At 35.3% G+C, this 15,763-nt stretch overlaps 3 protein-coding genes across 4 annotated transcripts in view; 2 read left to right on the top strand and 1 right to left on the bottom strand.

Annotated features, from left to right (window-relative positions):
- Positions 1-281: 281 nt before the first annotated feature.
- Positions 282-9,057, top strand: LOC21399042. Its single transcript, XM_010093235.2, has 20 exons — positions 282-518; positions 683-752; positions 980-1,022; positions 1,280-1,357; positions 1,449-1,527; positions 1,642-1,724; positions 2,544-2,601; positions 3,321-3,431; positions 4,295-4,352; positions 4,474-4,570; positions 4,903-4,938; positions 5,296-5,432; positions 5,514-5,584; positions 5,683-5,736; positions 6,583-6,725; positions 6,915-7,055; positions 7,198-7,431; positions 7,754-7,813; positions 8,021-8,317; positions 8,738-9,057. The coding sequence occupies exons 1-20, from the start codon at positions 365-367 to the stop codon at positions 8,864-8,866; spliced, it is 2,133 nt and encodes a 710-aa protein (XP_010091537.1). The 5' UTR covers positions 282-364; the 3' UTR covers positions 8,867-9,057.
- Positions 9,058-10,357: 1,300 nt separating this feature from the next.
- Positions 10,358-12,791, top strand: LOC21399041 (peptidyl-prolyl cis-trans isomerase NIMA-interacting 4). Of its 2 annotated transcripts, XM_024162446.1 has the most exons (6): positions 10,358-10,453; positions 10,574-10,669; positions 11,255-11,408; positions 11,520-11,629; positions 12,174-12,316; positions 12,519-12,791. In XM_024162446.1, exons 3-6 carry the CDS (start codon positions 11,267-11,269, stop codon positions 12,559-12,561), a joined length of 438 nt encoding a protein of 145 aa, XP_024018214.1. In that variant the 5' UTR covers positions 10,358-10,453; positions 10,574-10,669; positions 11,255-11,266; the 3' UTR covers positions 12,562-12,791. The 2 variants fall into 2 exon arrangements, with proteins under 2 accessions (XP_024018214.1, XP_010091536.1); XM_010093234.2 differs by lacking the exon at positions 10,574-10,669 and having other exon boundaries at positions 10,360-10,453.
- Positions 12,792-13,503: 712 nt separating this feature from the next.
- LOC21399040 (galactoside 2-alpha-L-fucosyltransferase) overlaps positions 13,504-15,763 on the bottom strand; it is a 3,157-nt gene continuing 897 nt past the window's right edge. The window contains exon 2 of the mRNA XM_010093233.2: positions 13,504-15,187. Within this exon, the coding sequence (XP_010091535.1) occupies positions 13,719-15,187 (1,469 nt within the window). The 3' untranslated portion in view covers positions 13,504-13,718. The remainder of the gene's footprint in view (positions 15,188-15,763) is intronic.

Below are 15,763 nucleotides of genomic sequence, written 5' to 3'. Positions count from 1 at the left end.
GCCTAGCCCAACCTAAACCTGTGTCGGGCCTGGGGTTAGAAGGGCCGTGCCGGCCCGGCACGGCCCTTTCCACACCTCTATCACAGCCTTATAGGAAATTAGAGGAAATTATGCGCGCAAATTTCTCTCATAAGTTCACTTCTCTATCACTATCGAATAATAACCTCCCACGTGTCATTTTCGCTGTACCTCACCATGCCTTGTTTGCTTCGTACTCTTTCTTGTTTACATTCCCTAATCACAATTAAGATACGTTTTCAAAGCAAATTAAAATCATTAAATTAATGATTAGATTCTCTCTCTTCCTATCTTTTTCTCTGTAGAACTCACTCGGTGACTGTGTGACTCAGTGCGGATCGCCACCATGATGAAGCGCGTTTCTTCTGCGTCTTCGCCGCGGAGCTCGTCAATGGCGTCGACAATCAAAGCGTACTTAGTGCCTCTGATTCTGTTTTTTGGGGCCATTTTCTACCAAGTCGTCGTGATTCCCAATTCCTTCCCTCCATCTCACTACGACGGTAAAGTTTTTCTCACTTCACTCGTAATTCTCTTTCTTTCTGTCTCTAACGCACTCTGAAATACACACACACACACACACACACACACACACATATATAGATATATATACGCAGAATATATGTATGTGCTTACTGAATAGTGGTTTTGCTTGGTGAATTTGTAGTTCTGCAAATTAGGAAATACAGTTCTATTGAAGAAGTGAGAGAAGCCTACGAAAAGCTTTCCTCCAAGTGGTAAATTCTGCGATTTCCATTGCCTCATTATGTTATTTATTTATTTTCAATTGGATATTGTATAAAATTTTTTTTTCTTTTATGTGAAGTTCCTGAATTCTGCTAATAAAAGCGAGTATATGTAGAATTTAGCTCACAAATAGTGAGACTGCATCTTTTCGCTCTTTACGAGTGATTTTTTTTTTTTTTTTAATGTTGTCGTATAACCAGGAATTTTTTTATTTCAGGAATTCGGGGGTAGAAGTTCCTGTAACTCATGATTTTATAAAGGTCAGAAACATTTCTTGCCTTTTGATTTTGGAGGTTATTTGTTTATTGAGGAGTTTCTCTTACATATGAAAGAGGTTTTAAGGTTTTAAGGATTAGTTGAACCATGAAAAGTTGAATAATATGCCTTTTCGGTTTGTCAATTTAGTAAGAAAAGTATTTTATATGATTATTGATGTTTCATCTCTTCTTGGATCTATGGTTTTCCTATCATCATCTTTATCCCAATTGATTTTTATGGGATTGCTTATATTTTACAGATTCAATATGCTTATGAGTTGCTGACAAATCCATCATGGAAAAAGAACTACGATATATTTGGTATCGATGAACATCTGGTGAGTTTTCAATGTCCAACTAATAAATGTGAAAGTTCTATTCGTTAGTTTGTGAACATTCTGTTGCTTATTTCTTTTCTGTACTTCATAGGATGTTCTTGAGAAGGCGAAAGAACAGTTTGCTGGTCGTAGGTTTTTGGCAGTAGACCTTCCGTTGCTGGATTCTTCAGGTGCTGATTCGTTAAGACCCCTTACATTGATTTTATTTGGGAAAGATTAATAATATCTTTTTGCATGAAATTAAAGTGTTTTAGACTGATGCACATGTACTCTTATCTTTTCAGGTACAGAAGATCACCATCATAATGTCATTACCGCTAAGGATTTTGAGTCCCTGTTTCAGGATACCAAGCCATTGCTAATTCAGGTACAGTTACTCTCTAAACGTGTATCAATTTTCATGACTAGGGTAACCAGAATTTACTTTTATTTTTCCATCGAATTACCCTCACTGCGTCCCGCCCGTCTATTTAATCTGTTTTTGTTGCTCAAATTGTTGAGTCAACAAGCCTATATATTCAACATTTGGATCAAATATATCAAGGTTACGTAGTTTATAAGTCGTGTGTAGCTGTGCACTTAATTTGGAAGAACTCTAGTTGACAACAACAATTCTTTTAGTTTGAAATCTTATTAGTTGATTGGGGTAGAATGAATTGCAGATGCTTAAATGGAGGATTGATCTGTTACTGTCAGCGTTAATTGGAAGACTATATTATATAGCCATGCGCATGTATATGCCAAATATTATCAGAGAAAACTTGTGTTTTAATTTATGTGTGTGTGTGTGTGTGTGTATTATCAAACATGGTATCAAAACATAGAAAAACGTTCTGACCTTCTAAAGGTCAAACAGTGCAGTCGTCTAACATTTAGAATCATTAACAACTTACAAAGATGTTCAGCAGACTTGTGATTCTCTCTCCTCGGCCTTTTGGTTTAGAAAGGAGGTGGGGATAGAGCAAGCTTGTCTCACATGAGGGGAGAAAAAGAAAAACCAAAAAAGTTTAAGTTTCTGAAATGCAGTTGCTATGTGCATACTGTTTCCTAGATTTTGGAGTACAGAGGTCCAGTCTTAAGATTCTGATTTAAATGGGAACCTTATACTGCCTTTCATATTTGATATTCTGTTGCACAATGCAGCTTTTGTTGTACTAATTGCATTTTCATTGACAATTTGGATCAGTTGTTTTCTTCTGGGAGCAAGAGATGTCTTCAGTTTTTTGATGCCTGGAAAAGAATCAGTATGTCCTTGCTTATCTATTTACTTTATTTATGTCTGCAATGGTTTACAAAGAATTTTTTCGGTATGTAGTTACGTCAGTAGCATAAAGAGAGAATTATACTCTTACCTTTATCCTATCTTGAAAGAGGAATTTATATTCATGTTTGATGCACTTTATAAGTCATTAAGCAAAAGACTCAACCAATCTAGTAATGTATTATCGTTTAGGGATGTAAATACAGTCAGGTATTGCTTTTCAGTCCATAAACTAAAAGATAAAACGTAAGGATTATTCATAAGAATGTCTTACTATTTAGGGATTTCAAATGAGACAAAGTGAACTTAAGGATAATTCAGGCGGCAAGGATGCATTTAACCCGTTATTTCAATTCCTAATATTGTTTAATGTAATACCAATTTCAGTAAAAATTGGAATGTAGTACATGCTATTATATCAACTTGTAGGTTATTGGCTTTAGCTTTTCTTGAGATGCACATGTGATGAATGGTTGCGTTGCTCCAATTGTTGCCTATTTTCCTTTGAATTTGTTGTTATATGAATGGTTATCGTTCACATTTTTTCGAGAGGTATGGAAGTAATATTTTGAAATATTTAATGCTAAAGTGTTCCTCTTAAAAAATGTTTGAGTTGTTAATACAACAGAATTCATGTATAAAAAGTTAACTGCTGCGTGATTTCTAATTAATATGATTGTTCATTTTACTTTTTGATATAAGCTTCTTTGTTGGACGGAGTTGCAAATACCGCTTCTGTGAATCTTGAGGAGCTTCAACTAGTGGCATACCTTGCGGAGAAGAAGCCAACAGGACGACCTTTTTTCAGGAATCGTATGTGATTTGTTACCATTTTTGCAGAATGATTTAGGCAAAGCTTTTGTCAGTTATCAGTTAACTGTAAGGTCTTGGATTGTGGGACTAGAAAGTAATAAATTTACTTAACATTATTCATCTATATAGAAATGGTTCACAATATTTACGAATTAGGTGGATGGTGCTTCATTTGTAAAAATTGAACAGGTTTTAGGTTGACAATGTTGCTTCAGCTATGAATAGCATTATTAGGACTGTGGTTTTGTTGGTGGCAAGATCTTTAATAGTTTACTTTCAAGCAATCCTATCTATTGACGCACAGTGTACACCCTAAACTAAATGTCTAAAACATACCATGCCAATAGCAGTGGAGGTTCTTTTGTAATATTGTTATATACGTCTGAGGCATAACATCTCTTTCTCTCAGACTCTGTCACATTTCTTAGCAAAATTTTGTTAATTGCGAGAATGTTTTTTAATTAAGGCCCCATTCTTTTCATAGTTCAAAGCACAATTCAACCTTTTTCCTACAGTATTTTCTCTTACAAAAATCTAAATTTCAATTCAAGTTTTCAACATGAACCCGCGAAACGGGGCCTAAGAATCTCACATTGGTTTAGAACTCTAATACATATGTTTGTGTGCCCTTTTTCATCGATCTATTTCATAATTAGCAATCTTCCCCAAGTTAGCATCACAACTATTCTACCAGCTACTGCGCCAATATTGAGTTATATATCTACTAGATTTGTTAAGGCATGGAATGTTATTTGATGTTTTCAGGGTTTAAATCACTAGTTCATTTTTCTGTTAGAAAATCTTTCATATTTTCAGGCATGTCGTGCTCACTATGTCATGTACCTTCTAATAAACGTGTACAGGCATTCCCTCTCTTGTTGCTTTTCCCCCAGGCTGTAAAAGAGTTGAGTGTCTTGTTAGGTGAGCTTTTATAACTTTTTTAATGTTGTATCTACGTAACGGGAAGATAATGTTACTTTTCCTCTCAAAAATGTCCTGTAGTTCATGATTGCTCTTTTAAACGTAGTATGATGGTTTTCAGGTATGATGGGGAGCTGACTGTTGATGCAGTTACAGATTGGTTTGCTACAAACATACTTGGTTTACCCCGAATTTTTTACCACTCAAAAGAGTCACTGGTAATGTTTTTTATAGTACAAGTTACAGTTGATTTTACCTCTTTCCCCACCCCCACCCCCTTTTTGCATAACAATTTTAAGTAAAAGTGTAAGATTCAGCTGGATCATGCTTTATTTGTCAAAAAAAAAAAAAGAAAAAAAAAAAATCATACTCTCATCTTTCTTCGCGCCCCCATGTGACATCGCAAGTGGCTTTTAGTTCACTCTCTACTATGTTTTACATCTCAAAACAAACTACTTGTAATGACTTACCTTGCTCTTTTTCCTTTCAAAAAGTTTTTATGTCACATTATAACCAATCATAAAATCATGTGATATGTGTTTTGTTTCAGGGACCAAAATTTCTGGCGACCGTAAGTCCTAATAAGGTAGGCCTAAAGTTTCAATATTTCATTTGCAAATCTACAACATTTACACACATTAGTTTGATTTCTTTGTTTCTTGGTAAAACGCAGTCAATTATCCAGTTTTGTAGCTGCAAGTTTGTTTAGCATCTCTTATTAATTGTTGCATAATATGTTTTCCTTTAAGGATGTTACTTCCCTCTCACCAATTTAGTTAACATCTTCACTTTTGTTGTGCTTACTACTTTGGGTGTATGTGTTTGTGTGTGTGTGTGTGTGTGTGTGTGATCGGTGGGGCTGTGCATGTTTATCTCTGTGTGTGTGCATAGCTAAGAAACTTATAAACTTCACTGATTAATGTCTTGATGCTTTTGGGTCTAGGTAAAAGTCATCCTCTTCTCAAGAACAGGGGAGCGTGCTTCTCCATTTGTGCGCCAAGCTGCTAAAATTTATTGGTCTGATGCTTCCTTTGCATTTGTGCTATGGCGAGAAGAGGAATCTTCCTTTTGGTTTAATGCGTGAGTGGATCCACCTTCTTTTTGTGTCGATGAGAGGTTTTTTTTTCTTGAATTATGGGACATTTTCGTTGTTGGCAACAGGTTTGAGGTGGAAACTGCACCCGCAGTAGTATTTCTGAAAGATCCAGGTGTCAAACCAGTTGTATACCATGGTATCGTCCTCTCTTTTACTCAGGACCTCTATAAAAAATTTATTTGACTTCTTTGTTTCATGAATTCATCTTACCAAATGTGGTTATTCATTTTGCAGGAGCGATTAACAATTCACAGTTTTCAAGTATCATGGAACAGAATAAAAAGATGGGTAAACGATCATCACTTCTGCGTTCTTAATTGTATAATTTAGTTTTATGCATCATTCGGCTGCCTTTCCACATTACATTAACAATTAATTTAACACGTGGAAGCTTCTTTCACTGTTTCATTTCATGCCTTTAATGCACTTACCTACTTAGACACATGTTTGATAAGGAAAACACCTGCAAGTGCTGGTTACTTGCGTGTACTGCCTACATATCTGTTATCCATACATCTCTTTTCATCTAAAATTACAAGAGACTTTTTATATTTTTGTACTGTATGTTTTCCGCCCTTTTCATATACCGTGGGATTCCTCAAAAAACAGTAGGTTAAGGTGGTGATTTAGCACCGTCTATGTGAAATATTCTTGTCTGTCCCCGCACGTGTGTTTGTGTCTTGTCTTCTTCTTGTGATTTAGCAAGGGTGAATTTCCACTAGATGAAGTATAATAAGCATTATGAATGCAATTGGAGGTTGAAATCACATGCTTGATTGACCACCATTCCGTGTTGTCACTAACAGGTAGTAAAAGGTATGTCACTAAGATGAAAAAGTTCGTCAGTATATTTTCAAATGAACTGCTTATTTTTAGGTTGGTCAACTTCCATGGGCTTAAGGTAACACAACCTGTGTGCCTGTGTTACACTGATACCCAACCTCCCATCTGATGCTTGTGTCAATCTTCTTTTGCTTTCCACTTTAATTTGTTACATTCTGCTTCACAAGTTGCTGTTTGTTGCTAAATTATGAAGACAAAAGGATTGAACTATTTCTCATGTTTTATAAAAAGTTCTTGGTAAAGGAAAGATAGAGAGAGGCCCTTTTTCATTTGTCTAATTTGTGTTTTCAGAGCTTCCTCAGTTGAGAAGTACAACATCGATGGATTTGGGCTGTGATCCCCGTGGCTATTCTTGTGCTGGACACGATACCTCTACTTGGTATTGTGCTATTCTTGCAGGAAGGCATGGCCCAGAACTCAATAAAATGCGTGAAGTAAGCATCTTTCCCATGTTTATGTTGTCAACTTTTCACAGTTTGCCACGAATTATTTAGCACTTAAGTTTATAAGTTTCCACAAGATTTTCAAGGGCCTGATGAAATGACATCATTTCACACGGTTCTCATCTGCATTCAATGTATTGATCAAGTTTAACAACTGGTGTGAATTACATAAATTCATAGACCGTACGCAGGGTTCAAGAAACACTGTCACGTGATATTGAATCAAGTGCATTGGATAGTGATCAATCCATGGAACCAGCATCAGTTGCTCTCAGAAACAAACGGCTGACATTCGCTTGGCTTGATGGAGAAGCGGAAAAGGTAAAATGATATCATTTTCCTTTTACTGTGCTTTTTCTTGGCTGTTGGTTACAAGTTTTATTCCAGAAAATTTATTAGTTGCAGAAAATGGGGGGCCAGTTGACAGGACCTCACTAATTTTTAGAACTTGATTTTTGTCCAGAGATATTGTTTCTTCTACCTCAATCATGAAAGCAGCTATGATACTTGTGGACCAAGGAGAGATCTGACTGATGTACCTCGGTTATTTATTGTGCGCTACAAAAGAAATGCTAGTGAAGAGATAGTGAAACCTGAGAAAAAACAAAAAACCATATGGGATTCCTTACAAGACCAGGACTTGGATCCTGCATCACAACTTGTGGCAAAGTACAATGGTTCAGATGACATTCAGGAGGTAAGAATCAAATATTTGGCACTTTGCATGCTTTTGAATGTAATTAGATATCTTAACTATCATTTTTTGTAAGTTTTCAATAAGTGGCTTAGTGGCTTTCTTTACTACTCCTTTCATAGTTTAACTAATTTCCTAGTTGTCATGAGTTTGACAAATGTTGAGTGTTAAATTGAAGGTTTTCAGCTTTAAAGAAACTTATTACAAATTTTGACATTGGCTGTAGAAACTTTAAAATTTTATGAGCTGATAATGATACCGAAATACGTCTGCCTCACTTTCTTTTCATCTTTGTTTTTTTATATATATTTATTTATTTCTGCAGATCAAGAAATGGATATCTCAAATAATCAGGGATGGTGACTCTAGGGATCTTCCCCATTATGTAAGCCGCTTGTTTATTGCCATAAGCAAATTTTATTTTATTTTATTTTTTAAATTCCTATAAGCAAAAGAGTCATCTTCTACTTGTGAATCTAGAACTATTTCTCCTGTACTTCATGTACTTGAACTGGTCAGAGATATAACTAGTTTTAGCCCTTTATGCCTTCTGGGATTTCTATTCATTTAAGCCTGTCCGCCTCAAATGCAGAGAACAAAAACTCCTGATCTGGTTACCGAGGATTCAAAACCTATCTGGTCTAAAGGTGCTCAAAGCTTTCCTTCTACATCCACGATGAAGCAGGGTGTTCGTGGCTTTATAACCAAAATCTACGATCTCACTGGAGATCCAAGGATTGGTCCCATGCTGCTTTTGGGGGCTTTATTGTCCTTTGGTACTATCTGGCTGAAGAGAAGTCAGCCTACACAACAAGCTGACCAACCAGAGTCTAACCGGTTGGAGTCTAATCAATTGGAGTCCCATGAACCAAGTCAACCAAGCTATAAGGTAAATCGTATATCCCTTTGAAACGTCTTCAGACCTTCACAATAAAAATATATCGTTGGATGCATCATCTATGTGCACAACTTGTATGATAAGCTATTTATAACTTTCTATCGCAAACATGGAAACACACAACATTTCTTTTTGTACGTGCACACTAGTAGTACTTGTATGTTTTAAATACTCCTCCAAATCTTATCATCATACCTGCATACTCATATTTTAAACTTTTTGTTGCATTATAGATTCAGTGAGTCTAATTTAGGAAATCAAGCATTGCTTTATCTTGAACGTGCTAATGCTACTTGTGAGCCCAAACGTCTCAATAATTGGCTTATTGCACTCTCTTTTTTTTTTTTTTCTTCGCGGTCTCGGAGTGTTATAGGTTACTTGGTGGTCGAATAACGTTGTATTTTGTTCCAGGATGAGACTAAAGCGAGGTGGAGAGCACGAGCAAGAAAAGCGACGAACGAAGGTCGTTCTCCTTCCATCACAGATGATGAACCCAAAGATGCTTACCAAATGCCATTTTCAGATTCCGATTCTGACTAGTTCGATGATGAACATTATTTTGAATGTCACAAATCCTTGACCAATAGCCAAAATAGTTGTTGAGTTAGCTATCTCGTCACAGAGAATTTGTCCCCGCCTTAATTATTGAAGGCATAAACACGATCTTTGAATCCTCAATACTGAAGCTATAGCTTTTGCTCTCACCTTCCTTTTTTTTTTCTTTTTTTTTTCAGGGTATAGCTTTTGGTCTTTTATAGTTTCTCATGTAATTTTCCTTTTTTGAGATACTTTGTTTCTTTTTCTAGACGTCTTACTCTTACATGATGATTCTGTTAAATTTTGCTTTCTATACGAGATTTCAAACATTTTTTACAATAATAAATTAATAATAGGCTATTAATTCAGTTACAAGTATGTTTTATTGTCTTTGATATGTGGTCTTGTGTGCACTGTGTACTTTTTATACTGGTTCAATCTTATTGCACTTGCATCCCAAGTACCTCCAAATGTTTAGGTCATGTTCATTTCACCGATTCGAGTTTAGAATTTAAATTTATTACAGTAAAAAGCTCTCAGAAATAGTTACATTTAACTTTTTTACTACAGTAAAAAGTTCTCACATAAAATTACATCTCAATTCAAATTAAAATCTCGAATCAGCGAATTAAATTGGCCCATATTATCTTTATTACTTCTGTCGAAGAAACGTAATTATACAGAAAAATGTGCACCTTGTCTCCTATATATATATATATATATATTAAACTATATATATTATGTAGGGCTTGTTTTGACATTGTTCTTCCCGGCTTTTTTTCTGAATTTTTATTAAAATTTTTGTAACAACATTTTTTTGAACTACTTAGTGAGGCATGAGTGAAATTTAATCTTAAAAATATAAATGCGAGTTATGTTTATGAATTTAATTAAAGTTACAAGTTTCAAAATCTTATTAGAATAGATTTATAGAACCACGAAGCTAAAAGCAGCTTCCAAAACAACAATATATCAATTTGAGTCATAGTACAATAAGAATACTAACAACATGTATATGCATTAACAAAATCAAACGGATTGGATACAATGTGACCCATTTTTCTACCGATTGAGAATAGGGTCGAGACGAAATTGGCCTATCCACTATTATTTTCTTCTCTAATTTGCAAAATTCATGTTAAGTTATCGTATCGTAATTACGTGTCAATCAGACTCAAATTAATCTATTATGTGAAAACAATTTACGAGTGAATAACAACATAAATTTAATTAGTTCAAGCAACTTTAACAACTTTTTGTCATAGATCAATTTCGTCCAAATTTTTAGGTGGAGGCTCATCCCCCTAACATTTGAATAGATACGGTAAAAATACCACATTTCAAAATTTGAGGGGTAAATTGGGAAATAAATTGTCCAAAATTTAGACTTTTTTCCCAAGAAAAAAAAAAAAAACAATAACCCTAAACTTATTTTTTTAATGAAAAAGAAAAATAAAAGTTAAAATAAAATAAAAACCAGGGGCACCTCAACGCACGCCCTCTACAAGACAAGTCAATCGAGCTCTCTTTTTGCAGCTTTCATAAACACTGTCCTCTGTTGGTGAAGTCCTTAATTGAGTACTCTAGAAGGTAAATAAATCTGAACTTGGATTTCCGTATTAATGGAATTGGATATTATTTTGCGTCCCCATTGTTTGAATTCTCTATAATTACAGAAAGTAACGCTCTTGTTTGATTTTGATTATGCAGTGGCTCATATTTTTTTTCTTCAATATGCAATTTTTCACTTCTGGGTTTTGTTCTTAATCAATTATCGGCTTTCGTAACCGAAGTTTCGTTATCTGGGTATAATCGAATTCTTCTATACGTTTCTGTCTTTCTCTATGCAGTTTTTATGTTGTTAGAGATTATCTAGACTGATTTTGGGATTCTTTTGGGATATTTGATGTTTTAAAGCGAATAAAATAAAATAGCATTTAGTCAAAAACTGTATAAGATTTGAGGGAGTAAAAACAACGAAAAAAAACCAATATTTCATCATCTTTTAGAATTGTATTAGCCCATATAGCTAAACACTTCAAAATTTAAACTTTTCTGCTGTTTCAATTTTGGTGTACAATTATATGGAGTTATTTGAACTTTTGGGTATTAAATCTATTGATATTCTCTAAAAGTTTTTGTGTTTCCTCTTTTTTTCTTTTTTCAGTTTTTATTTTTGCTGGAACTATATTACTTCAGTAGAAAATACTTTTATTTTTTAAGAAGGATATATATTTTGTCTGTTTTAGTGGAGTGTGTGATTATATGGGAGTTTATTTGTACTTTTATGTGTTGATATTTCCTCAAGTGTGGATGTGGTTCAAACTTCAAAAGCTTTGGTCTTCCCTCATTCTGTTAAAAGATTCCATGTCTTGTACCTTGATTGTTTAGGTTTGGGAAGCCATGGGAAAGGACTCAAAACTGAAAGAGTCGGGGAAGGGTAAAGGGAAACAAGCAGCAAGTGGAAGTGATGAGAATGCTTCAAAGGGTAAAGGAAAGGGTGGGAAGGCAGCAGATGGCCTTGGCACCTGCACCTATGTTAAAGGTTTTTTCTTTCACTGCGTTTTCGATAGTATTTTGGTAGCTTCAAATGTAGTTTTGTCATCTGTCTCTCGTCCTCTTTATTGTGGTGTATTTATCGTTTAATTTGTTTCAGCAAGGCATATCCTATGTGAGAAGCAAGGAAAGATCAACGAAGCATACAAGAAGCTCCAGGATGGTTGGCTTAGCAATGGAGATAAGGTCCCACCAGCTGAGTTTGCAAAGGTAACTCTTTATGATGCTATAATGTTTTAGGACCTTTGTCCCAGTTTTTCTATATTGTGGTAGGTTATCTTTTACTTTTCTTTTCCTGTTGATTTTAATTTTATCACTAGCCCGTAATTTCATTGAGAGTTTCAAAGTAATAATGATTCTTTTAAAGGGATTTTAAACTTGTCTCTATCAAGTTATGTCCTTGAATTGATTTTGATTATTCCTGTTAGTCTTCAAGGACTTATCTGTCTGCTTTAAGTGAGAGATCGAGATTGATATTTATGTTGTCATGCTGGCTGATTTTTATGATATCCTTCTCTCAAGTTGGACTAATATATAGATATCGGGAACTTCTACTTTTTGACCATACGATCAAGGGCTTATTTCTCCCTAGTTGTGGGATTACTGGACATGTAGTGATGCTCTGGCTTATAAAGTCATGACATCGTTAAAAATGTGGCCAGCCTCATGTCTTCATGAGAGTACATTGTACTCGAAATATTTTCCTTGTATATTCATTGTCATCATAGCAATTTGTCTTGTGCTTCTTTTGCAGTTGGCTCAAGAATACTCGGAATGTCCATCAGGAAAGAAAGGCGGAGATCTTGGGTGGTTCCCGCGTGGTAAGATGGCAGGGCCTTTCCAGGAAGTTGCCTTCAACACAGTTGTTGGAGCAACAAGTGCACCATTTAAATCAACGTAAGTTTCTCCGATACGTCGGAATTTGTAGGGCTCAAAGTTTTATGATAAGTTAAAAACCAACGTGACGATCATCAGTTAGTACATAGCATTGCTCATTTTGCTCAATTTTTCTTCTTTAACTATAATTTCTTGAATGGTTGCAGATTCTTATAGCTCAAGATCAGCTGATATAACATCATTTTTCTTATTTGTTATTCAGGCATGGTTACCACATAATCTTGTGTGAAGGCAGAAAGAACTGATTCTTTGCATAGCAGAATCAGCAGTGGATATAATATTATTGTCTATCCGAAGTCTGGTTTAGTTTTTCTTTTTTGACGCAAGGATGTTGTTTTCTTTAATGTATAAGATTATGACGTGGGGAGATGATGGTTTTCTGATTTGCTATGAAAATTCTCTCTGAATCCATACTTTGCACTTTGGTGGAACTTGTTCTTAAATAATTGACGTCCAAATGGGTTATTATTTCAAACTCCTACTAGACTCGCATATAACATATAGAAAGGGCATTATACATTTTCTTGCACAGTATATATGTTTTTCTATGGGTATTTTACGCATTTCTCCCTGGACTTGTATGCTTTTAGCAATTTGCTCTCTAAATTTTTAGTTTTGACAAGTTGCCCCCTAACTTGTAAAATTGTTACAATATATCATATTTTAACGATGATTGTATTAAATTAGTGTCGAAAAAGCATGTTTAATGAAAAATTTTAACGGCCCAATTTAAATGTAACAAAATCTTTTTATTCCTTAACTTTTAATATCTTAAATATAGCAAAACATTTTTAAAAATTTTGTAAAATAAGATAGGTTGCAATAATTTTATGAGTTCAAACTACAGAGGAGTAACGTGTTAAAAACCTTTTTTTAATTTCGTATATTTATCATTACAGTTGGTCCGACGTGGTAGGACTTTTGCATACATGGGAAGACGTCTGTTATCATCACTCCTGTTCTTGTTTTATTTTCGTTTTTAATCAGATCTTACACTCGAACATATTCTTATATGCAGGTTCTTGGATTGTTTAATTATCGATAAAAATCCTGGTTCTTTATTTCTTCAAATGTTTAAGCTGTTTACTTTGATAACATGAACTAAAATCTGATACGATGGAAAGAAAATAATGTTTTCATTTTTCTTTTCTTGGGAAATTGAGGAAATAAAGAAGACGGAAAAAGGATAAGGATAGAAAAAAAGATTGATTGTTCTCTCTCATCGCCAATATAATATATGTTCTCTCATCTAAAAAACTGATCATATGTAACCATCATTGGCCTCTGAGTAGAAAGTAGGATACATTTTAACGACACAGTACTCACTAACTCTATTTGTACACACCAAAAAATGCAAAAATTATGCATGGCAACTGACAACAACAAAAGAACAAATGCTCGATTACATCTCATCATAATGATCAACCAACTTTAGACCCCAGCTCATGTCCTCACAATGCCTCACATGAGGAACTAATTTTCCGGTGTCAATTCCTTGCTTAGCCTTGCAGTCATAGAAGGGTGGCGCATGGAAGCATGGCTCCATCGACATGGCACGTCGGCAAGGGGGATCAGGTGCCGTTCGATTCTCTGGCTTGTAGAGTATCCACGGCTTCAGCCCGCCAAGGCTCTGAGCCACATAGCCAAACGTAGACCATGAACTTGTGACCAAAACATCAGTCAAGCTCAGCAAGTACATCTCAGCAAGCGCCTTCTCGTTGTGCATCTGCTTCTCAGTTTGCTGATACTCCTCGTGACTCGGCTGGAAGATTCCAATCACGTCCCCCGTCACAGTTGGATGCTCCCAATACATGTCTCGGATCTTCTCAAAGTATCCCGAGGATAAAGATGTCATCAATACAACTTTAGACTTTGGAATTTTAGAAATGTTGATGATGGATTCTTGCCTGTCGATTTCTGGCAGTAGCTTCTCCTTGATGGTACATGCTAAGATCTGATCCAACACATGTTGGAATGGACCGGTACCATCGTCAAAGACTCTGATCTGAATGCCTATTCTTTCATCTGCATTGGCCAAATAAGCTTTATAGTATCTGGTAATCAGTCCCCAAACCTTATTTGTGGGATGAAGAAGATATCTACCCAAGAAGTGGAAAACTAGATCCTTATTTGGGAAGAGGTTATTCAGTTCTTGCTCAAAAGAAGGTATCAGGAAGAGAGATGGGACAAAGTAGTTATCTGTTTTCATGATCAACCAGGGTATCTTTTGTAGTAGAGTTTGATCTTGGTCGCAGAAGAAAAGCTTATCATGGAAATCATAATCATGGACAAGATGCAGATACAGATATGATGGAAACCTTGACTTGTCTGAATTTGCAAATTTGTTATCCTTAAGCATCTTTCCATAACAATGAGGAGTTTTTTGGCCAAAGCTGGCAAACTGATCTTTAAGGGGGAAATCCGTGGGAAGGAACCATGAGACTTCTGGGAATGGTTCGCAGAAAAGATCAGTCATGTCAACTCCAGGGTCAACAAGCAGAACCCGATTCGTGAGAAGAGCATAGAGAAATGCAGACCCCAAGGTTAGTATCCTATTCCCTAATCCACTGAAGGAAATCCACACAACATAGTTACAATCCAATGTACCAGTTTGGTGGCCAGACTTGAATTGCTTCACTGTTTTGTTGTAGGACTCGGTATAAGGTCCACATCGCTTGTGCAAAGCTTCATAACTTCTTAACCTGGAAATAAGGTAAGAAGAAGGTTTTTGTGGCGAATCTTTGCGATATGAAGCTGATTGGTATCTGCTAAGACAAGAACCTTCATCAAATCCAGCAGCAAGAAGGCCATTAAGCAGTTTATCAACTGGAACCTCAGCAATCCGAGATGGAGTATCCCCCGAACCTATAGCTGAAAAACAAAGATAGTCAATAAATACACAAAAATAGCTTAATATGGGTCACAATGAAACTTAGTTAAAGCATTTCTAATGCAATGCCAAAATTTGAAATTTGGGTAAGAATTTCATTATCCAATGTAACATTACACTTAATGTCAAATTTGACACATGTCGTACTTTTTGCCAAATTTAGCACCAAATAACATATACCAAAGTTTGACATTTGGTATCAAAATAAAACAACATATCAAACAAAAACTTTTTTTTTTTCAAATAATAACATGTCAAATATGTCATTTTCATTTTCTTGTCAAGTATGACATCGACATTAACATTTGCATATTGAAGATGATATTGGTAGACAGAAAGTGATCTCTGGAAGTAAGCACCAGTGATGACACTCATCAGTGAACAAATGGAAGGCCAAGAAGAAGAACATCAGCCAAGGCCACATCTAACAAATCATGATGGGAGAAAAAAGCTTGACCATGTAATCTAGATTCAAGGTTGTGATCCAAAAAGAAAAAAAAAGAAAAAAAAAAAAAAAAAAAAAAAAACAAAGAAAAAAAAAAAAAACAAAATTATTT

Source organism: Morus notabilis, unplaced genomic scaffold, assembly GCF_000414095.1.
Source record: "Morus notabilis unplaced genomic scaffold, ASM41409v2 Scaffold226, whole genome shotgun sequence".
NCBI classification, from domain to species: domain Eukaryota; kingdom Viridiplantae; phylum Streptophyta; class Magnoliopsida; order Rosales; family Moraceae; genus Morus; species Morus notabilis.
This window is presented reverse-complemented; position numbering and strand designations above follow the sequence as displayed.